The sequence below is a fragment of the Hylobates moloch genome, unplaced genomic scaffold (assembly GCF_009828535.3).
Source record: "Hylobates moloch isolate HMO894 unplaced genomic scaffold, HMol_V3 SCAFFOLD_6, whole genome shotgun sequence".
Taxonomy (NCBI): domain Eukaryota; kingdom Metazoa; phylum Chordata; class Mammalia; order Primates; family Hylobatidae; genus Hylobates; species Hylobates moloch.
The window spans coordinates 138,598,898-138,623,848 of record NW_026652281.1 but is presented as its reverse complement, the minus strand read 5'-3'; the positions used below and the strand labels follow the sequence as shown (position 1 = coordinate 138,623,848).

General features: G+C 39.7%; 1 protein-coding gene across 3 annotated transcripts in view; it reads left to right on the top strand.

Annotated features, from left to right (window-relative positions):
• The first annotated feature begins 5,106 nt into the window (after positions 1–5,106).
• GABRB2 (gamma-aminobutyric acid type A receptor subunit beta2) overlaps positions 5,107–24,951 on the top strand; it is a 260,477-nt gene continuing 240,632 nt past the window's right edge. The window contains exons 1-4 of one of the 3 annotated variants that reach the window (XM_032158545.2): positions 5,107–5,194; positions 6,298–6,526; positions 6,680–6,771; positions 7,796–7,863. In XM_032158545.2, the coding sequence (XP_032014436.1) occupies positions 6,450–6,526; positions 6,680–6,771; positions 7,796–7,863 (237 nt within the window). In that variant the 5' untranslated portion in view covers positions 5,107–5,194; positions 6,298–6,449. Of the gene's footprint in view, positions 5,195–5,320; positions 5,629–6,297; positions 6,527–6,679; positions 6,772–7,795; positions 7,864–24,951 lie in introns of those variants that run through there. The other 2 variants (XM_032158546.2, XM_058440107.1) reach the window with 2 other exon arrangements.

Sequence of the window (24,951 nt, the reverse complement as noted above, 5' to 3'; positions counted from 1 at the left end):
TTGGTGACTTTTTAAACTTGTATTTATATGTTTCATACTGAGATGATTTTGAAATATGACCTGTTAAGAGTACTTACATTTCGCCTTCTCACTCTACATTTGGGATTGTGGAGGATACTCTTCAGCAACTAACACATCTCCAGATTCCACGTTATTGTTCTCATTTTGCATCTTCTGAGGCAGTATTGTCAGCAAAGTTGTCCAGATAGATGGCCAGTGTTGCTCCTGTTGTATGACTGAGACTCACTTTAGGCATAAGTTGACCTTAGTTTTGTAACTAGTCGAAATGTTTTTTTGTTTGTTTTTGAGACGGAGTCTCACTCTTTCACCAGGCTGGAGTGCAGTGGCGCGATCTTGGCTCACTACAGTCTCCACCTCCCAGGTTCAAGCCATTCTCCTGCCTCAGGCTCTGGAGTAGCTGGGACTACAGGTGCGTGCCACCACGCCCGACTAATTTTTTTGTAGTTTTAGTTCAGGCAGGGTTTCACCATATTAGCCAGGATGGTCTGGTCTCCTGACCTTGTGAGCCACCCACCTCAGCCTCCCAAAGTGCTGGCATTACAGGCATGAGCCACCACGCCCAGCCAGAAATGTATTTTTAATTATATTAGTTACTGTTGTTGGTAAGGGATATCCCTGAGATGTTATTGCATAGGGAAAACATATTCTTTAACCTTTTCTCTGTTTGATTGCTGCTTGGATTTTTTTAATACATCTTCTTCTTCACCCTTCCTTAATTCCCATGAAATGTCTGCTCCTTTATTCTCAGGCTGACTTATAGTAATGACACCAATCAAGCAAGAGAAAGAAATAAAGGGTATTCAAATAGGAAGAGAGGATGTCAAATTGTCTCTGTTTGCAGATGACATGATTTTCTATTTAGAAAACCCCATCGTCTTGGCCCCAAATCTCCTTAAGCTGATAAGCAACTTCAGCAAAGTCTCAGGATACAAAATCAATGGGCAAAAATCACAAGCATTCCTATACACCAATAATAGACAGAGAGCAAAATCATGAGTGAACTCCCATTCACAATTGCTGCAAAGAGAATAAAATACCTAGAAATACAACTTACAAGGGATGTGAAGGACGTCTTCAAGGAGAACTACAAACCACTGCTAAAGGAAATAAGAGAGGATACAAACAAATGGAAAAATATTCCATGCCCATGGATAAGATGAATCAATATGGGAAAAATGGCCATACTACCCAAAGTAATTTATAGATTCAATGTTATCCCCACCAAGCTACCATTGACTTTCTTCACACAATTAGAAAAAGCTACTTTAAATTTCACATGGAACCAAAAAAGAGACTGTATAGCCAAGATATTCCTAAACTAAAAGAACGAAGCTAGAGGCATCATGCTACCTGACTTCAAACTATACTACAAGGCTACAGTAACTAAAACGCATGGTACTGGTGCCAAAATAGCTATACAGACAAATGGAACAGAACAGAGGCCTCAGAAATAATGCCACACATCTACAACCATATGATCTTTGACAAATCTGACAAAAACAAGCAATAGGGAAAGGATTCCCTATTTAATAAATGGTGTTGTGAAAACTGGCTAGCCATATGCAGAAAACTGAAACTGGATCCCTTCCTTACACCTTATACAAAAATTAACTCAAGATGGATTAAAGACTTACATGTAAGACCTAAGATCATAAAAACCCTAGAAGAAAACCTAGGCAATACCATTCAGGACACAGGCATGGGCAAAACCTTCATGATTAAAATACTAAAAGCAATGGCAACAAATGTGAAAAATGACAATTGGTATCTAATTAAACTAAAGAGCTTCTGAACAGCAAAAGAAACTATCATCAGAGTGAACAGGCAACCTACAGAATGAGAGAAAATTTTTGCAATCTCTCCATCTGAAAAAGGGCTAATATCCAGAATCTACAAGGAACTTAAACAGATTTACAAGGGAAAAACAAACAACTCCATCAAAAAGTAGGCAAAGAATATAAACAGAAACGTATCAAAAGAAGACATTAATGTAGCCAACAAACATATGAAAAAAAGCTCATCATCACTGGTCATTAGAGAAATGCAAATCAAAACTACAATGAGATACCATCTCACCATCTCATGCCAGTTAGAATAGCAATCATTAAAAAGTCAGAAAACAACAGATGCTGGAGAGGATGTGGAGGAATAAGAATGCTTTTATACTGTTGGCGGAAGTGTAAATTAGTTCAACCATTGTGGAAGACAGGGTGGTGATTCCTCAAGGATCTAGAACTAGAAATACCATTTGACCCAGCAATCCCATTACTGGGTATATACCCAAAGGATTATAAACCATTCTACTATAAAGACACATGCACACATATGTGCATTGCAGCACTATTCACAATAGCAAAGACTTGGAACCCACCCAAATGCCCATCAACGATAGACTGGATAAAGAAAATGTGGCACATATACACCATGGAATACTATGCAGCCATAAAAACGGATGAGTTCATGTCCTTTGCAGGGACATGGATGAAGCTGGAAACCATCATTCTCAGCAAACTAACACGGGAACAGAAAACCAAACACCGCATGTTCTCACTCATAAGTGGAAGTTCAACAATGAAAACACGTGGACACAGGGAGGGGAACATCACACACCAGAGCCTGTCTGGGGGTGAGGGGCTAGGGGAGGGATAGCATTAGGGGAAATACCTAATATAGATGACCGGTTGATGGGTGCAGCAAACCACCGTGGCACGTGTATACCTATGTAACAAACCTGCATGTTCTGCACATGTATCCCATAACTTAAAGTATATTTAAATAATAATAATAATAATGATAATGGCACCAAATTCTATATCTACTCAGTCTTTATAGCTGAGTGACACTAAACCTTGTTTGTTTTCCTGTACATTCATTATGGCTTATTCATTAAAATATTACTAATATTTATTAATCACAGCCAAATACTACACATATATTTACTTCATTCTAGAGCAATCCAACGGAGAGGGTATTCTTCTCCTTCTCAGTTTTCCAGAAGAGGAAACTGAGGCTTAGAGGTTAAATGACTTGCCTGAGTTACAAAGTTACTAAGTATTTGACCTGGGTTTTGAACCCAAAGATTTACCTCCAGTTCTTTTATGCTCTCAGTTTACACTACACTATTTTACTTGCTGAGATGCAAGCTATTTTCGTTTTAACTCTTTGCCCCTCTCTTTCTTAATTTTCTGTATATAGTAGACCTTTAATATATACTTGTTTCATAATTCCCTGGGCCATTATTATTATTGTTATCATTATAGATGGGTGACAGTATGTGTGGTTTGTTCTGTCTACTGAATTTTGTTCTCTCAACCTACACTGAAGCGAGCCTAAGTAGAAAGGGCTGATGGTGCAGAAAGAACAACATGGGTAACTAAGGGTCAGAAGGAAAACCCTATTTTGAGATGTGTTAGAGGTTCGAGGGGAAGGGGTGCATTTTAGGGCTTCATCATTTGGTTACTTGAGACGAAACTGCTTTAGGAATTTTCTGGACATCATGCTGATAATGTCCTAACCACTCCCCACCCCGCTCCTTCCCCCACCCCTCATTCTACTCAGCTGGTGCAAAAGATTCTCACTGTGTATAGGAGTAAAGAGAAAGGAATATCAGCAGTTTTCCTTGGCCATAATTCTACGTTCTGAGGTAACGCTAAACCCAAGTAACTACAGATGGGAGACTTACAGACCTTCCTCCCCCACCCTCGTGTGCATGTGTGTGTGCGCGTGTGTGTGAGTACGCGCGCGTGTGTCTTTGGATGGGCTCCTATGAGCCTGGTAGTCTGTAGAGCGCCGCGCGGTAGATCAGCACTATGTTTATGGTACTGGGCTTTACCTGTTCCTAACCTAGAAACTCCCTTGGTCGGTGAAGGAACTCGGCTTTCTTCTCCTGTTTATCATCCATCCTGGAGGAGCTGTCGGATTCCCCCCTTTCACAGCCCTCCCGCCTCCACACTTCCCCTGGAGTCATCCCCACAAACTGCCCCCAGATGACTATCTGACCAAGGTGGGGAGGGGAAAGGTTATCAGAAGGTAAGTGGGTCAAGAGTGCAGCACGGAACCGGACCCTGAGGAGCCCACAGGGCTGCGGGGGCCGCAAGCCTGTGGAGCTACTTCCGCCACCTGCCGCTAACTCTGTGGGCCGGCTACCCTTCCTCTTCGCAGACAACGGCCGGGGCTAGCTGGTGCGGTCCGCGCACAACTCCACCCGCAGCCGCCGCGGGCTCCGCGGGCGCCGGGAGCTTGACCCGCCGCAGCAAAGCGCTGGCAGCGGGCAAGGTCGCTGACTCAGGAGACTCCGGAGTCTAGGCTGTCTAGTTCGGTGGTTAGGAACGCTGGCTCTGAAGTCCAATTCTGGTTTCACCTTATGCCATCTGAGTGACCTTGGCAAGCTTCTTGACTAAAGTGAGCCAATTTCTGAATCTATAAAATGGGGACACTGAAGTGACAGCTAAACGCTAGAACTGCTGTCAGAATTAATGAATGCAGCCCTCTGGCACGAAGTAGGCACTCACTTAATAGTAACCGTGATTGGCAGCAGCAGTGAGAGGCTAAGCATTGGGGTCCGGAATAGAGATTTGGGCTCTGGCCTTTCCAGTTCTTCACCCAGGGTGGGGTTGGGGGAGGGGTAGCGGGAGCACCTACTCTACCCGCCTCTTCCCCAGTTCCAAGATAAACTCAGGAGTACCCGGAAAGCCACTGGTTTGGACTCGGGTTCCTTCGGACGGCCTTGTGTCCCCAGACTCGTAGCACCTCACGCCGCCCGTGGCTCCTCTCTTTCCCTGGAGCGGAGGGAAGACTTCTTTTGTGAATTGAGTATCTCCCTCCCCCAATTCCCCACCCGAAGCTTGCTGCCTCTTCCGGGTCCCGGCGGCCACGGCGAGGCCGCCTGAGCTTCAGGAGTAAGGGAAGAGGCAGCCTCTGGGTGTGCGAGTCCCCTGGGCGCGGGGAAGGGAAGAAGAAGACGAGGTGGCGCCGAGACCGCGGGAGGACACAGTGCCTCCGGAGGTGGGGGGCTCTTCCTCATTTTGCCTGCCTTCTCGGGACCGCTCGGGCTTCTTGCATCCAGAGGTACAGCCCCTGAACAGCCGGGAGTCCCGTCCCCTGTCCCGGACGAGGGGCAGGGCGCGCCAGCTCCGCACGCGGCGGGAGTGGGCGGCGAGCGCGGGCCCGCGAGGTAAGGAGGGATGGCGGTGGGGAGTGCGCCGGCAAGTGTGTACGCGCGAGTGCGCGCAGCGGAGGGGGCGCGGGGGGACCGGCCGGGGCTCGTCCCACCCGGCCACCTGCCCTTCCTGCGCTGTGCTGTCGCCCACGCCCTCCCGTCCCCCGCACCTGCGCTAGGGCGCCCGTCACCCGCATCCCTCACGCCTCCACGTCCCATCTCCTCCTCGTCCAAACCCCACCCTGCCCACTAATAATTCCCACTGCAGAATCAGACCTAAACCTGGAGAGACAGCATTGCCTTTCTGCTCCCCTCGCCCCCCTCCCCTCCTGCTATAAATAACCCGGACTAGCGGGTCAGGAACGTCACACGGCGAGAAAACAGGACCCCGAGGTTTTCTTCTCTGGGAATAGGGGGCAAAGGGTGAGGAGAGGAGAAAGAAATCGCTCGTGAGTAGTGAAGAAAAGCTTGCTCTTTGACTACTAGAAGAGACCAGCCATTATTTTATTCTTCTTTTCTGTCTCTTTCTTCCTTTTTTATTTTTCCTTGCCTTTCTTATTCTGTACCCGCCTCCCCAACCCCCCGCCCCAAATCCAACGGGTTGCTCAGCATTCCTCCCATTGGTTTTTTCCCTCCCGCCCTCTTCGACTCCCAACGCCCCCTCCCCCCCCCCCCCCCCCCCTGCACAACCCCCCCCCCCCCCCCCCCCATCCCTGTCTCGCCCCAGGCAGGGCATGCTATTTGCCAAGGAAATAAAGTTCAAACTCGTTGTCCCTGTGTCCGGCTGAGACCAGAAGTGGGGTTACCGGCACCCATCTTCCTCTGGCACCCCACACCTGCTCTCCTCTAATTTTCTAATCTGGTTTTGCATATTTAAAAGGACACACACACACACACCAAAAACCCACAATCCGCTAGGTGCAAAACTGCCTCTTGCAACTACCGAAACTTACAAGCCGCTGTAGTTATTTTGTCTTAACGAAAGGATAACAACAAAAATTTTATTCTGGATGCTGCTGTGGGGAGACTTTTCTACATTATTCAAATATGTATGTATTATACATATATATGTTTTTCCTTTTTCCCTTTTAATTTTTTTTTTTTTTTTTTTAAACAAGGAAATCTGCTCGGTCCCCGGCAGCCGCCGCTTCCCCTTTGATGTTTTGGTACGACGTGCGCATGCGCCTCACATTAGAATTACTGCACTGGGCAGACTAAGTTGGATCTCCTCTCTTCAGTGAAACCCTCAATTCCATCAAAAACTAAAGGGATGTGGAGAGTGCGGAAAAGGGGCTACTTTGGGATTTGGTCTTTCCCCTTAATAATCGCCGCTGTCTGTGCGCAGAGGTAAGTGTGCCCAGCGTTTCTCTTTTCCGTTCTCACTTTGAAGGGTTCTGTCTGCATACCTCTGTGAGCAGGGAAATGTAGTAGGGATCCGATGCTGAAAACGCTGTGCCTGCTTCCTTATTGATGCCTGCTTATTGTCATTTCTTTCTTTAGTGTCAATGACCCTAGTAATATGTCGCTGGTTAAAGAGACGGTGGATAGACTCCTGAAAGGCTATGACATTCGTCTGAGACCAGATTTTGGAGGTAATGGGGTTGCCTTGCAAATAAGTCCAGCCACAGCCGAAGCTGTCTTTTGAGCTTTGTGCGCGCTCTCTTCCCTCTCCCTAGTTGTGGGTGCATGTGGTGTCCTGAATGTGTCTCTATTTTACCATATTGAGAAACTGATCAAAACTTAAGCTGGATTATTGCTGCCCAGCACTTGCGTGGTCTTTCAATGAGACCCTCTTAGTGTGTACTCAGATTTGGTGACTGCTGTCTTTCAGCTTCACTGTTATGAATCCTTTGCTTCCCTGTCTTTGCTTTGTTGAGATACAAACCTCTTAAGTTTAGTTAATGGTGTGCCGAGAGAAAATGGCTTGCGGAAGGCCACCGTTAACATTTTTTAGGACAAGACGTGCGGGCAGTTGGTTGAGAGGTGGCATTAACTCCCTGTGCCTGCCTACTTTGGAAGAGTTCTTCTGGCCAGGGTTACAGTGGCTCATGTCTGGATATAATCCACTCCTCCCAGCCTCACAGAAGTGGGGAGGACTGGGGGATGGGAGGGTAGGGAGAAAATGGGAGGGTTAGAGAGGGTAGGGGAAAGAAGAATCTCTCTCTGGCTGCAGCCCTAGATATGCTGATAGACTCATATAATATTGCTTCAGACTCTTATGAAGCTCAAAGAGTTAAAACCTGTGCACAGAAGGGGGTGGGAAAGACTGAGGAGGAGGGGGTTTCAGCGCAAAATATAAAAATCCCTTAGACTAGAAGGATTCTTGTGCTTCTGTGAGTTGTGTGCATTCACATGCTGAGACATATGCATATGTAGACAGAGCTGGAATCCCTTGTTCACAGCATACGTGTGTGCATATTCAATACAGCATTTCTTAGAGGAGTGTGTGCCTGCTACCTTTTTTTTTTTTTTTAACAAAAAAAGCAGACAATTGAAAAATTTGAGATTGAGTAGTGCAGAAGGGTTTTGGGCAGAGTGTCTTATGCCCAGGGATAACTCTCGCTGAGAATGAATGAAGTTCAAAGAAATCACGTGGCTGGCCATCTTGCTTTGCAGGTCCCCCTGTGGCTGTGGGGATGAACATTGACATTGCCAGCATCGATATGGTTTCTGAAGTCAATATGGTGAGTATTGACGTTTATGACTACTTCTTTGCAAACTTTCGTTTGGGGACAGGAAGGAGAAATGAGCCAACTATTGGGGGTGGGGGTGTGCCTGGCTATGTGTATGAGGTGGGGGTGAGAGCATGGAATTTCACCCTAGAATCCCCTGTGTTGAGGTTAGAGAGTTGGCTCTTTCTGGTCCCTAACGATTTTTTCAACCTGCTTCAGATACTTGGAGTAAAATGCATCGCACATTCATGTGTAAAATACAGCCACGTGCAGGAGACCCCCTACAGAAGTCTCATCTCCTAAGGCTTTCTGGATTTGATGTGGGGTCATGGGAAGAGGGGAGAGTTTTGATTTGACATTTAATGGAGAATATAGGCTACAAACAAAACTGTAATAAAGGCCCTGGAATACTGATGCCCACTCATTGCTTTCAAAGATGACTGTTTACAGTTAATGGCAAGCCCCCATCCCCCATTCCTGCCCCAACTCCATTGTTTGCTGCTTGCTTTAATCCCTCCTGCCCACCAAAATAAAAATTGTCCATCCTGTTTCTAAAAGGTAGGCTCAGACCCATGTGTCATCCCCGTTCACTTCAGCAATTCATTCACCACATGTCCTAAGCTTGTACAGTTAATTGACAGCAGTACTCCTTGGTGGCTGCCTCCGTGGACTTGGGGCAAGTGCTAAGAGGAAAAAGCCTGTGTTCCCAACTAGGAAACACGTGTTGGGGGGTTTGCTTCAATCGGGAGCTCCCCCTGCTGCCCATATTGGAACACTGCAGACATGCAATGCAAAGACAAGCGTCCCAGACGCCCCCACATACTTGGGGGCATTCCTCCAGTGACTTTTCTACTCTGTGTTTTTAAAATCCCATGCTTTGGAAAAGTCCCTATAGATAGGCCACATTTTAATGTAGAATTCCAGTGTTACTTTCAGTCCTGATAGCAAACAGCAAGTTTCAGAAGGTTTTGTTTTGGCATAGTTCTGTCTAGAAATTGGATTAATTATTAAATAAGGGGATATAGTATATAAGCTTTTATGCAAAACATTTCTAAGCCACCCCTCAGGACTTGAAAATTAGTTCTCAACATTATATAAATTTCCATATTCCCGGAATTCAAACAAGAAGAAGCTCAGTAACCAGCATAGTCCTCATACACTGTCTAAAGATAAGAGATAATCCCGAGATTTCACAAGATTCTGAAGTAAATGAATACTATGCTTATACCTTATGAGTATGCAAGGGAATTCTGCTATTTCTGAAATGTTTTAATGACATTAATCTTCTAATATTCTAATTTAGAGAAAGTTTTTACCAGATGCAATATCAACGCAGACTAAAGACAATATTGGATGTTTCAGAACCATAGATTTCCCTCACATTATGAAAATCTGTGTGGTTAGAGAATGTTTCTTGGGATAGTATTTAATTTCTCAGATATACGAATACTCACTTTTGGTGAATTTGAAAGGTCTTGCATCAGTTTATATTTTGAGCTTCAGCATAAAAATAAAAGATGTCTTAATGTGGGTACCTTCTTATGTCTCAGGAATATGAATCTAAATTATGCTGTTTAAAACAAAGTAATATAGAAATCAGGTGTGATTCTGTGCATCCTACACGTGATTGATTCAGACTCCTCTCTTTCGCATTTTGCTTTTTTTATGCTCTTCTCTCAGTCCCAAGTCTTATTTTACCACCACCTCCCTCTTTAGAGCACCACAAAATGAGATTTTGTGAAACACATCAAGAAAAATTTAGAACCCAAAGAGATAATCATGAGATGACTAGGGGTTGCTGCAGTAGGTTAGCTAATAACTTAAAGGTATTATATCCCAACATTGTTTAGAGTGATAGAATTTTTATTTTTCTTTCCTTTAAGTTCTATTCATTTTTTGCCTACATGCAACATTTTGGAGAGATATCTGAGGTGGAAACAATGCCAAGACCTGCTAGTCAAAATATAGATCCAGCTAAGGCAAAGTGTCATTACTTAAAGCTATTTACTGTTGCTGAAAAATCATGAGATGTTGAAAGTGCAAACATGAATGTCAGGTTTTAAATGGGACAACATTGCAACATTAATGATTAGAACCAAGTGTTGAAAATTCCAAGCCAGATTCCTTACTTAGCCTTATGCTACACCCATGGATTTGTCCAGCTAGATTGTCACTTGTTGAAAAATTAACATTTATTTCAGCTAGCAACCTTAACAATTGAAAATTATCTTCAAAGAATTTTTTTGTAATGTTTGTTTTATTTTTTAAAGATGATTATTTGTTTTGAAGCAACAGATGGGAAATTCCATCTCTGATGTCTAAATAACAGATGTTTATGGTGTGTTGTCCCCTGTATGTAGGTCTGAGTGTTAGGGCCTTTTGATTAGCTTCCGGTCCGAAAGAATGGTTGATTGGTTACTTAAATGAAACTTCAAAATTGATTTAACAGACACATTTATCCCTCATTATCCTTTGTAGACTGCAATCTCTGGTAATTGTAACTTTCTCTTATTATAGCATTCCTTCCTTTGAAGAATGGTGGGGAACCAGACCATTTAAATTGTCATTGACTCATTTGTGCTGGACAAATAAATGTCCATGTCAGTGTGATGCTCCTTGTAAATCACAATGATAGAAAGACCCTGAAGTGAATCAGGAGTCTCAGATGCAAGTTCTACTTCTGATGCTTAGTCATCCTGAGGATATTCACAGATAGACTTGGCTCACTTTACTCATTCATTAAAGGGGAGTAATAGTCCCATTTTACCTATCTTGGGTGAATACCAGAATATAGATATACCTTGTTTTATTCTAGTTTGCTTTATTGTGCCTTGCAAACATTGCATTTTTATAAATTGAAGGTTTGTGGCAACCTTGAAATGAGCAAGTCTATAATGAGCCTGTTTCTCTAGTAGCATGTGTTCACTTTGTGTCTCTGTGTCACATTTTGGTAATTATCATAATATTTCAAATTGTTTTATTATTATTGTGTTTGCTGTGGTGATCAGTGATCAGTGATCTCTGATGTTACTATTTCAGTTGTTTGGGGGCACCATGAACTGCACTGATGTAAGACAGCTAACTTAATGGATAAATGTTGTGTGTGTTCTAACAGTTCCACCAATGGGTCATCCCCCTGTCTGTCTCCCTCTCTGTGAGCTTCCCTATTCCCTGAGACACAACAATATGGAAATTGGGCCAATTCACAGCCCTACAATGAGAGTTGTACATCTCTTACTTTAAATCAAAAGCTAGAAATGATTAAGATCAGTGAGGAAAGTGTGTCAAAAGCTGGGACAGGCAGATAGCTAGGTCTCTTGCTCCAAGCAGCCAAGTTTTGAATGCAAAGGAGGAATCCATGAAGGAAATTAAAAGTGGTAGTCCAGTGGACACATGAAAGATAAGAAAATGGAAAAGGCTTATTGACGATATGGAGAAAGTTTTAGTGCTCTTGATAGAAGATCAAACTAGTCACAACATTCCCTTAGAGACAAAGCCAGATTACCAGAACAAGGCCCTAACTGTATTTGATTCTATGAAGGCTTAGGAGATGCAGAAGAAACGTTGGAAGCTAGCAGAGGCTGCTTTAGGATGTTTATGGAAACAAGCTGTCTTCATAACATAAAAGTGCAAGGTGTATCAGCAAATGCTGATGGAGAAGCTACAGCAATTTATGCAGAAGATGCGAGGTAATCGATGAAGATGGCTGGCTATTCTGCACAAAAGACTTTATTAGATAAGAGAGTCTTCTATCAGAAGAAGATGACATCTAAGACTGTCATAGCTAAAGAGGAGAAGTCAATGCCTGGCTTCAAAGCTTCAAGGCACAGGTTGACTTTTGTTAGGTGTTAATGCAGCTGGTTACCCTAAGTTAATGCCACTGTTCACTGACCATTCCCCAAATCCTAGGTCCCTTAAGAATGATGCTAAATCTACTCAGCCTGTGCTCTAGAAATGGAAAACCACAGCCCAGATGACAGCATATCTGTTTACAGCATTACTGAACATTTTAAGCCCACTGTTGAGACTTACTGCTCAGAAAAAAAAAAAAAAAAAAGATTCTTACTGACTTACCGCTCAACTGGGTGCAATGGCTGACGCCTGTAATTCCAACACTTTGGGAGGCTGAGGCTGGCAAATACCTTGAGCCCAGACATTCAAGACCAGCCTGGGCAACATGGTGAAACCCTGTCTCTACAAAAAATACAAAAATTAGCTAGGCATGGTGGCATGTTCCAGTGGTCCCAGCTACTCAGGAGGCTGAGGTGGAGGATCACTTGAGCCTGGGTGGCAAAGGTTGCAGTGAACTGAGATCACACCACTGCACTGCAACCTGGGTGACAGGGCGAGAACTTGTCTCAAAATAATAATAATAATAATAATAATAATAATAAGATTAAAATCAGAAAACAAACAAACAACAACAAGAAAATAATGGCTGCTCATTGACAATGCACCTATTCACACATGAGCTCTGATGGAGATGTACAAAGAGGTTAATGTTGTTTTCATGCTTGCTAACACAGCATCCATTCTGTAGCCCATAAATCAAGGAGCAATTTTGACTTTCAAGTCTTATTTAAGAAGTACAGTTTGTAAGGCTATAGCTGCCATAGACAGTGATTCCTCTGATGAATCTGGGCATAGTATTGAAAACCTTCTGGAAAGGATTCACCATTCTAGACATCATTAAGAACATTCATGATTCATGAGAGGAGGTTCAAATAGCAACATTAACAGGAGTTTGGAAGAAATTGATTCCAACTCTCATGAATGACTTTGAGGTGTTCAAGGCCTGAGTGGAGGAAGTCACTGCAGATGTGGTGGAAATAGCAAGAGAACTAGAATTAGAAGTGGAGCCTGAAGATGTGATTGAATTGCTGCAATCTCATGATCAAACTTCAATGCACAAGTTGCTTCTTATGGATGAGCAAAGAATGTGGTTTCTTGAGATGGAATCTACTTTCGGTGAAGACGCTGTGAACATTGTTGAAGTGACAACAAAGGATTTAGAATATTACATAAACTCAGTTGATAAAGTGGCAGCCGGGTTTGAGAGGTTTGACTTCAATTTTGAAAGAATTTCTGCTGTGGGTAAAATGCTATCACACAGGATAGCATGCCACAGAGAAATCTTTTGTGAAAGGAAGAGTCCATTGATATAGCAAACTTCATTGTTATCTCATTTTAAGAAATTGTCTCAGCCACCCCAGCGTTTAGCAACCACAACCCTGCTCAGTCAGCAGCCATCAACATGGAGCCAAGACATTCTATCAGCAGAAAGATTACTACTCCCTGAAGGCTCAGATGATTGTTAGTATTTTCTAGCAATAAAGTATTTTAAAATTAAGGTATGTACATTTTTAACATGATGCTATTTCACACTTATTAGATACAGTATAGTGTAAACATAACTTTTGTAGGCACTAAGAAACCAAAAAAATTGTGAGACTCGCTTTATTGGGATATTCACTTTATTGTGGTGGTCTGGAACTGAGCCAGCAGTATCTTTCTGAGGTATACCTTCGTGTAAGTTTATTGGTCGTCTATGAACATACTTAATGAAGACAACTCAAGAGACCCAGTGTCCACTCCAGCTACTGTCTTAAGTGTGCTTGGGTTGGCAATATAATTTACTAAGTCTCAGTTTTGCTATGTTTTAATTGAGAAAGGATATATTAACTTGGCTTGCAATTCAAAGTTCCATGTTTCTCTGACTTGGCTAGTTATAGTAGCTCTATTGGGTATAAAGAAGTTCCAGGAAAATTTGAAAATCTAGAAAATCATGAGGAAAATGCAGAACTCCTAAGTGGCATGCAGTTGTGAGTCCTTACTGAGAAAGCTAGTGGTGGTGTCAGAACCATGTGACTTAGGTGACTGTCAGTTCAATAGATCTTTGGAAGAATGTGGTCTCAATTAGAATGCTCCTGAGCAGAAAGCTTGGCCTTGGAATGAAATATTTTTAGATGTCGTGGTTAAATTGGCAGGAATCTTTTTGTTAAGATTCTTTGATGAAAAGTGCATTTTAAGATTCAAATTTTGGCTCTGAGGATTATGGACTGAAATAGCTTCCTCTTCATTTAAAGCAGATTCTTCTCCATCTTAAAACAACACATTTGCCAACCAAAGAGTGAAGCAATATTTCACTTTTGAGGAAAGAGTTCTAGTAAACACATACACAAATTACCTTTTTATGGAATGGCAAATGGAGAAAAGTGCTGCTGTTTTTTAAACAGATGTTTTCTTGCATCACCAGCTGCACAGTTTAAAATTTCATTCAACAAACTTATTTAGCAGCTACTATGATCCAGGCATGTGTTAGGCCTTGTGGACAGAGTAGTGAACGAGACCAACCCATCCCCTGACCTCATGAAATATATTATCTACATGTTTACTTTTTTTTTTTTTTCTTTTGAGACAGTTGTCTCGCTTTGTTGCCCGGGCAGTGCAGTGGCACAATCTTGGCTCACTGCAACCTCCACCTCTTGAGCCCAAACACTTCTCTCATCTCAGTCTCCCGAGTAGCTGAGACTACAGGCACATGCCACCATGCCCAACTAATTTTTGTATTTTTAGTAGAGGTGGGGTTTCACCATGTTGCCAAGGCTGGTTTCAAACTCCTTAGCTCAAGTGATTTCCTCATTCTTGGCCTCCCAGAGTGCTGGGGTTACAGGCTTGAGCCACTGCCGCCTAGGTAGTTACATCAGGTTCTTACTGTATTTATGCCTAGCTTACGTCTTTCCTTTTCTGTAAGACTTTCTTAGCAGCCAAGTAAGTGCCTCACGGTCTTTGTCTCCTATAAGTTCCTTCGTCACTTGTTGATTTTGTCACTTGTCTGGGTATTTGGTATTTCAAATGGTTTATATTTTACATATTCATTCTGTCTTCCTCCATCATGTTTATAAATTACATCACGACAAGGTTATGATGTCTCTCCCGGTGTGGTTTTGCTTTATATACAAATGGTTATTTGGATATTTGACCCTGGGTGAATGCCACAAGTATTGAGTGAAAAATTCACTTCTATAGTAGTAATGTATTACTATTTCCTACACACTGTACTATTTATATGGGGAGATAGAACACAGAATCATAGCCCACAAAGTCAGGTATTCACCATTTGGAACAACAAGTGTAGAAAGAATCACAATGTGGGGTCATGAGTGCTTTGAAAGGGGATATACACAAGGCATAGTGGGAATATACTAATGTATTACACGGAAACGAGTCAGATGAAGAGGGGGGTTAGAAATGTGTGGATAGATGTTCCAAGCAGAAAGAATAACATAGAGGAAGGTGTGACACAGGATAAATAAATGGTATTAGGGATTTGGAAGTCGTTTTAAAAGACTGGAGTGGGAGTGAGGAAAGGATAGAGTTGGTGTTGAAGCCGTAGGTGGGGATCAAATGATGAAGACCATTGTTGTGTCTTGCTCAATAATTGAATATTTGTCCAAAGCCTGTAGGGGCCTATGAAATGATGTCAATAGAATTGCATGAACAGATTCACACCTATCGAAGATGGTTCTGAAGTGTAGAGGGTGGATTGAAGTGGAGCAAAATTTAACATTGGAAGATGAGATGAAAACCTACTGCAAAATTTCGGGAAGATGTGATGAACTAAGACAGGAATGCAAAAAAAGAAGATATAAAATTATTGTGTTTATAAGATGAAAGTGACAGGGCTTAGTGAATCCCATGATTCTCATAGTATCCTTTACTGATATAGGGAAGACAGGAAGGGGAGTGGAGGTCAAGGGGATGAGGCATGTGGGCAGATAGTGAGTTCACTTTGGGAAATGTTGATTTGTTTTTTCTATACACATGGAATCTCCAAATGGATACAACCAGCAGGCGATTGGAAAATATAGGTGTACAGATCAGGAAGCAGTCATATAGAGAGACGAACTGAGCATTGTCAGCTTATAAGCAGTGCTTCTGACTTTGTGAATACATAAAATTTAAAAGGCAAAATGCAAAGACAGCTAAAAATGGAAATCTGGTGAGCCCCATATTTTAGATAGTGGAAGACAGAAAAGGAGCCCACAGAAGAGATAAATAAGTAGTAGTCAGAGAGTTAGTACGAGATACTCCAGATAATCATGTCTTAAAACCTGAGTTTGAGAAGCAAATAGTCAGCTGTGTCAGATGCCACAGTGATCAATTGAAATAAATCATGAAAATTTTCTCCCAGATAGAGTAACAGGAGCGCACTGGTGAAATGTAACAAGAGGAGTTTCGGTGGTAGAAGACTACACTTTCGAGAAGTTTGGTTCTGAAGGGACGTAGGGAGAGGGAAATTGCTTTTAAAAAGTCGTATATACCCAGGCATGGTGGCTCACGCCTGTAATCCCAGCACTTTGGGAGGCTGAGGTGGGTGAATCACCTGAGGTCAGGAGTTCAAGACCAGCCTGGCCAACATTACAAAACCCCGTCTCTACTAAAAATACAAAAATTAGCTGGGTGTGGTGGTGCATGCCTGTAATCCCAGCTACTCAGGAGGCTGAGGCAGGGAGAATTGCTTGAACCTGGGAGGCGGAGGTTGTAGTGAGCCGAGGTCGTGCCACTGCACTCCAGCCTGGGTGACAGAGTGAGAGTCATATATAGTTTGGTGGAGAAACAATCTTTAGAAAGGAGTAGGTTGAAGATACAAAGTGGGTAGCAGGAGTGGAAACTAAAGGCTTGCCTGAAGACTTATATATTCTCTGTGAACGTACTAGACACTTTATATTGAAATTAGAGGAGGTTAAAATTGACTGCTGTGAAAATAGGTAAATGAGTTCACTCAGGAAGCATAAAGTAGAGTAAAGGAGGTGTGAACACTCAGTGACCACAGACAGCCTTAATTCCAAACAAATTATGCCCACACAATTTTGGGCACAATTTTGGCGAACTGTTGTTTTCTCCTTCCTCTTTTCCTCCTTCTGTTTCTCCTCTCATCCCCTCCTGAACTTTCGTACAGTGCTCAACATTCTCCACCATCATCATAACATGAATATAAGGAAATAATTATAGCTACTTGTCTTAGTCCATTTAGTGTTGCTACAACAGAGTACCTGAGACTGTATAGTCAATAAAGAAGTTTATTTGGTTCACCATTCCGGTGGCTAGAAATTTCAAGACTGAACATCTGCATCTGGTGAGATCCTCATCAGGCTGCTTCAACTAAAAGCAGAAGCAGGCATGGAACCGGCTTCCTGTGCAGAGATATCACCTGGTACAAGAGGAAGCCAGTAGGGGGAGGTACCAGGCTCTTTTTAATAATTACCTCTCAGTGGAACTAATGGAATGAGAACTTACTCCACAGATAAGGCATGAATCTACCCATGAGAGCTCTGCCCCACCCCAGCCGCCCGTGACTCTTAGCACCTCCAGTCAGGCCCAAACTCCCAACAGAGCCACACTGGGGATCAAATTTCAACATGGGGTTTGGAGAGGACAAACATCCAAACCAGGGCACTACCTTGTATTGAGTTTTTAACTTGTGCAGGTATTGTGTTAATGCACTTCAAGTTAACCAGTCCTCTTATAAAAACTGAGATAGCCACTATTAGCCTATTTAAAAAGGGGAAACTGAGGCCCAGAGAGGTTAAATGATTTGTTCAAAGTCACATAGCTAGCAAATGACTGCCTTCACATCTCTCAATCTTAGCCATCTTGTTACACTGCATTTTAAAATGTAGCAAAGCCATATTTTTTGATCATTTGCATTCCACGAGGACCTTGTTTTGTTATAGTTGTTGTTTTTTCTCTTATTTTTTTGGAAAGAGTTGGTGGACCAAATAAACTAATCCTTCCTCAAATATTATTGTTTCTGCTCTCTACTCCACCTTGAAGAAAACCTTAATTTAATTAAAAAATATATATTTTTAAGTAGGTACTTTATTCACAGTGTGTTAAATGTAATACACAGTGCATTATATAATATTCACAGTGTGAATAATATAACTCTCCTTGATAAACTTATATTTTATATTACATCTCTTGAGCACAATTTAAACCAAGCAATAAAGAAAGATTTATATAAAACATTGAGGAGTTGAAGATGTTGATTGTGTCATAATTTCTTTCATTGTGAATGGGTACCATTTGTTAACTTGTCTAATAATTTTCCTATTGCTTCAGCAAAATCTGTCAGGTAACCATTAATGTCAAAAATTTATGGTAAATATTTATCAGAAAATGTTGCCTGGTATATGTTCAGGAACTGTAAGCTGTCTCAGTAGTTTTAGGATATGTGTGGGCACTATATGAATATTCTACATCTTTTTCTTTTTTTCTTTTATTATCAAGACCTAGTTTTCAGTTGAATTTTCAATAATGAGAATGAATTTTTATGCTTACTGAGAAATTGCTCCTGCATATAATTATCTTAAAGGTGGTTGAGTATTTTTCTTCTCTGGGTTTTTTTCTTCTTTTTTTCCAGTCTTTCCTCACTCTATGCCACATAATATAAATGCAGTTCATCATAAAGTTTACATCTCTAGAATACTTAATTCATCTATTTTTAGGCAGTACCCACTTGACAGTGCCAGTTTCTATTTCTCTTGGTTAATTCTTACAGCACATCCTTTACTGTTGCTTTTTTCCTTCAACAATTCTCTGACTTGACTCTAGTGTGAAGTAAGGATCTGACTGTGCGTTTACCCTGCAAGTGAAAGCAGACAAGGGAAGTATCTTGAATTTCATATTTCAGAAGCACATCTTGCGGGTTTTAGCTTTCTCTCTTTCCGAGAGGATTAAATACTCATGGAAATTCCTACAAGAATGTAAGTCAGAGAAAGTATTTTTCTTGGGAAGGAGGGCTTAGTTCTGGTGAGGGAAAGGGCAATTATTTATTTTATAATCATTCTATAGCAGGTTTTCTTTACCCTGGCTATATTGGAATTTGGAGCCAGATAATTCTGTCTTGTCGGGGCTATCTTGTGCATTGTAAGATGTTTAACTGAATCCCTAGTTTCTACCTAACGGATGCCACTGGCATTCCTGAAATGGTGAAAACCAAAAATGTCTTCAAAAATTATCAAATGCGCCCTTGGGGGCAAAATTGTTTCAGGTTGAGAGCCACTATTGTAAAAAATTGTGCTGTGCTTTTGTCTCCAAGAAAGTAGAGGAAAGATTTTCGTTTTGAGTAATGGCTTTTGTACCTACTTACCATTTTCATTTATGGTCAGTAGCACGTTGTGGGAAAAACAATTTTAAAATACCAACAAACATCAAAGGTAAATATTATCTATATCCCTATCACTTCATTAACATTGTGTTTTCACTTGCCTATACTACCTTCCAGTTTTAGTCTATTTTCTTATTCATGTCCTAGCCATTGCATTCACTTATTTTATAGAGCATTATAGTCTACATTTGCAATTGACAGACCGTAGTTTTACAGTTTTATTAAAAAATACATACCACTACTACCACCGATGTAAACTATTGTGTGTGTTTCCATGTTCTATGAGCTTACAACATATGCAAACATATGAGCACATTGTTAATTACTTTTGAATTTATTATCTATTTTTTTCCAAAGAAAGGAGTCTTGGTAAATATGTTTTATAGATTACTAGCCAAGATTTTTGCTATAGATTATTTGAAAATAAAGGAACCCATTATTTACTTAGGCAACAATAACAATAACTTGCAAATTATATGCAAAATAAATAACTGAATTTAAATAGCATCTAAATGTAAATCCATTTTTTAAGTTTTATATGACTCTAACTCATATTTATACAGCTATACTTTACTCTGTTTCCATCTTAATATTACTTAGTTTTTCCAAAATCAATTACACTTTTGGATGGCATAAAGATACTTTGAAACAGACTGTTAAAAGAGAACGAAGTAATTAGATGTCTGTGAGTTTTAAAAGATACAAATGAAGGATTTATGTTGCTTCCATTCGTGCATTTTATTTGAAAAATATATATTTTATTACACAAGCAGAGAAATTGGTTTATAATATCTTGTCATGATTTATATAGAAAAATATAGGGGGTATGTTTAGCCCATTGGCTCTTGCTGTTGTTCTCTTTGTTACATTCTATCGGCATTCCTATTGCCAAGTTTCATTTTCTTGCTATACAATTTGGCATCTACTGCCTATTTACCTGCCAAGAGGTCTTAACCTAGAAGTAATTGTCTGGGCAATTGAAGATGAAATGACTTCTCTCCTAACACAAAGGCAACCATTAAATTAATGAAGTCTTTAGGGTGAATCTGCACGTGTCTTAGAAAAGCAATACATGAGTAAGCCTCAGAGAAAGACAGGAGATGTCCAGGTGCACAAATATATGGACCATGTTTGCATGCATCCCCAGTACTTCTCACATGCCATTCAATTTAGAAGCTCAAGAAATATGGAATGAATTTGTTGGAGGAGTAGTTGAAGGACTGTCATATCAAGCAACCAGGAAATATTTATCAACTGCTAACTTTATAGGCTCTACACCAATTAAGCTGTGTAGAAGAAAGATATGAGATCTTACACACAGGTATGGCTCTCTCTGGAATCTGGAAGGAATCATCTTAATTGCCCTATGGGGGAAGTGAAGAGTTGAGGGAGAGAAGAATGTCTCAGACAGTGAGACATGAGAGGGGTGTAACCCTCAGGTAGAGGACTCAAAATAAAATGTTGAGAATACATTTTTACAGTGATTCTCAAACTTTTTTATGCAATAATCATCTGAGTCTAGTGTGAATATTCATATTTTCTGGGCATACACCAGAATCCGAGTCGGTAGGTCCAAGATGGCATTCAGGTACTCCCTGGGAGGATCGCTGTTTTAGGAATACTAGTTTTGTAGTGAAATTGGAAGCTAACATTATCATGTATAAAGTAATTGGACGGCAACTAACCAGTCTCTAGTTGTAATGTGGGCTTTTGTGACAATAATTGAAGTGGGCTGACTGAGTGGGTAATACAGACACACACATACATATACACACAGATATGCTACATGTATACATAGATATACACATATATACATACATATGAATGCTTATTTACCTAGGGTGTGTTACATACAAGTTTGTGATAATTGAAACAAAAGTGTGAAAAATAATTCAAAATTTTGGCCACCCAAACATTCACCCCTGTATGTGTCTCTAGTAACAGCTCATGGCTGTTGAGCTCTTACCATGTGCTAAGTACCCTGCGTGAAGAAGTATAGTAAGTTTTAGGTAACTTAAACCTCACATTAACTTCATAACTTAAGGACTGTTACTGTCCTCATTTTAAAGATGAGCAAACTAAAGTTTGAGTAGTGAACTTGTCCAAGGTCACACACTGGTAAGCAGCATTGTTGAGCATGAAGCCTCAATAAATAAATATTTATTTATGTATTAGTATGCAGTGTATGTTATCAAACATATCCGAAATAGAAATTTAAAGAGGATCTGATAAAATATAAGCAAGCTGTAATATTTTCATCTCATATTCACCCTGACACCAGTTTTGAGTTTTTTCAATTTCTCATAGAAATAATATAGTGATTAATAATGGAAGATTATAGTTGGTTTTCTTCTGCATATTAGTCTGCTACTGGAAGATATTGGATCATAGGTATGTAATATGGATCATTCAAAAGTGATTACTGTTCTCTATGAATATAGTCACATTTATTCCTACCTTGCAACCTCTACAGTCTAAACCTCTGTAGAGTCTAAAGCATTAACATAGAAAAAAATAATGTTTTGTAGAGTGTGTTTTTCATCCCTCTCAAGAGGGAGTGTTTGTTTTGAAATCAGTATTGAATTTTCTTGTTTCTTGGAACTACAAGTTAGCTGAATTGACAAAGGGCTAAATAATTGAACAGCTGCCTTTTAAACAAGTATATAAAGATAATCTTTAAAAAATTGTCAGGTTTTTGTGAGGGCATAGAATTTTCATCAACTGTAGATTTTTCCAGAAATACTTTTAACATTAGTCATGAATGAAATGATTTGTGAATTATTTTAAAGAATGCCATAAACTAAGAAGCAGAGATGTTAAAAGAGTTTTAAATATGAGTGAGCAGGTGTCAATTTTTAGGTTGTAAAATCTAATCACCATTTCTGTGTGCCTTTCATTGTTCAAGCCACCATACTCCAAAAAACACAATTGAGATAGTTTTGTTTATTATTTTCCTTGACATACAGACAAAGAAACTTCAGGACTTATTCTGTAATTCATATTTGTGTTTCTTTTGCCAAATGAATATTTGAGTTAATAGACTGAAGATCTCTTGAAGTGTTCTTTGATCAGTTGGGTGCACCATTCCTCTTTCAAGCACTGTTAAGCCAGTGTGCTTCTGACGTGGGTAGGGCTGATCTGGGAGGCTGTGCACATTTGCATTTGGTGCATGCCTTGAGAGAATGCTCACAAGTGTTTACTTGAATCCTATTAGTATGCATGTGTAGCAAACCATTCTTTTTTAAACAGAATTCACTGAAAAATGGCACCTTTGTTATTTTAATAGTCATAATATTTTAAGTCCTTGCCACATTTTCAGAGGAAAGAGCTGTAGAATTATAGACCACAAGAAAAAGCAAAGAATTTCTTTACATTTCCTTCAGATTTGGGGGAATGCTTTTCTTAGACTGCAATTTTGAGGCAAATTTCTCCTCTATAAGAAATTGGAAGAGATACATTTTTTCCAATTGCTTTGTAACACTACAGAGTAAGATTTCCTGGCAAATATATCCCTCTGGTTATTTAGAAAGATCAACTATCATTTTAATATCATAATTGTACATTTCCTAAGAGACCATAAACCTCTTCCTGTCTATTTAATGGGCCAGCTTGAAAACCATGTTTTAAAATGGCTTTATCTTGTTATTTTACCACCAGCTCTGATCATTATCACCAGGTAGTCCAGTTAGATAGTAATTTGTCATTTAGTGGGACATTTTTAATTAGGCTGCTTTGGTCAAATATAGCATTTAGGAAAATGTTATAAATATGTCCAGGTGTTAAAATTCCCAGATTTGGACAAAATACATCTTAATTGTTCACGTTCTCATGTAAAAAATAGTCACAATGCTGGAGCTCTGGGTTTCCTGTTTTGTTGTTGTTTTAGTGCATAGTGCACTCGAGGTGAGACTAAAACCCAATTCAGTCAAACGCTACTTATGCTGTTGGACTTTAAAGAGATACAGAGACAGAGGGATCCAGAGAGGGAGATGGAGAGAGGGACAGACATATGTGGTTACTATCCTTAAGGAATGTGTATTCAGTATTTGAGAAATAGCAGAAGGCCTATTTTTACATTGTAGCTATGTTTCGTTTGGTATAAAAGAATATTAAAAGTATATAGTAAAGACTTACCATATAAGAATGTGTTTATAATCAGGAATTGTTGTTTTGGATTTAAATACGGAATAAAAATATCAAAATACATGTAAATTCTCTCTGTTCTTTTAACCATTTAATAGTTTACCAACCAATATTTTAATTTAGAAGGGTCAATTGAAAATGAGATTTGAAAAAATTACATTAGAACTTTGACATACAATAGGGATATATTTGATTACGACTAGTAACACTACTAAAAATTACTACCATTTATTGAGAAACTTCTATGAAATGAAATGTAATTTTAAAATAATTTCCTATTTCATTCTCAAAAGCTATGAAATAAGTATTGTCACATTTTACAAATGGAGAAATTGAAGGTTAGATTTTTGTGAAGCTAGAACCCGTGAGAACCAAGACAATACAAACTTCCTATGCTACAGCTAGAAAGTGCTGGAGCTGGGATTTGGGCCCGATTTTTCTCCTCTCCCATTTATTTTGTGTTCTTCTGATGTTAAAGGAAAGAAAATTTGAAATTTTCAAATGGAAGCGCCTCCATCATAGTCTCCCAGGTTGATTGTTAATAGTCAGCATGCCAGCTTCCTAAATGACATTTGGGAAACCCACATAAATCAAACAAAAAGAACGTAAATAATGAAATCTGTACTATTGTAGAAGTACACAGTCTAAGTTATTTTGAAATTAATCAACTAATAATTATCACTGTTTCAGCATCATTTAAATTTGTGTATATATTGAAAAATTATAATTTACTTTTTTCTTGGTTGTTGTAAATCATCTTTCATTGCTGGAGAATCAGTGCATTTCTTGCCCCAAAAGTCCATTCTGAAACAAAGTATATGCTAATCCTGAGAATTAAGAGCAAAATTATGTTTTGATTAAATTTTATAAGAGACTTTTAGATGCAGCCCTTCATGTCATACATGTTATTTTAATGAGGTGGCATACCTATCTCAGAATACTTAGTAAACTGATGTTAAACTTTGTGTGAAATAACAATTGTGTTGTATTTCAAGATCAATTCAAAGACTTCAGTTTGAATTCACTTGTGATTTTTAAGATTGGGAATAATCTGTTGTTCAAAAAAGTTTCTAATCTATTTTTTTCTGCTTTATCAAATATTCAACTGGATTAATAAAAAATAATAACAAAATCATTTTAGATGTACCATATGTATAATACTACATATATGCATAATATTTAAAAATAATAACCAAGTTCTGTATTTCTTTGGAAAGCAAACAATCCTTAGGTTAAAAGATGCTATTACATTTTTTGATAAATTATTCCTATAATTATTCTGAAAAGGTCAACATTTGGATCAAAGACAGGAGACTTGGCAGTCCTGGCTTTGTCCTGAATTTGTCACTGATGATATTTAAACCTGTACAAATTTCTTAAATTCTAGAAAACTATTTCTATATTTAGAAATTATGGAAATTAAATGAAAGCCATTATGTTTACTTTGTAAGGCAGGTGAATTTCCTTGTTACATAATTTTCTTAATATTCTGGCATATTTTTATCAGAATCATTTTTGTTACTTATTTATGTCCACTACAGAAATCGGTAAATATAATAAACTATAATGAAAAGTGAAGATCTCAGTGTCATCACCCAGATACAACTACTGTTAGCAAAACGATCACAGTATCTTCAGACTTCATAGGAATTCACATGAACGCACATGAAATAAAATAAGATGTGTTATATATTGTGTTTCAGATATGAGTTTTGCTCTTAATGTTTTGTGAACATCTTTTGATGTAATTTATAATTTTTATAACAGTTGCATAGAATTCCCTT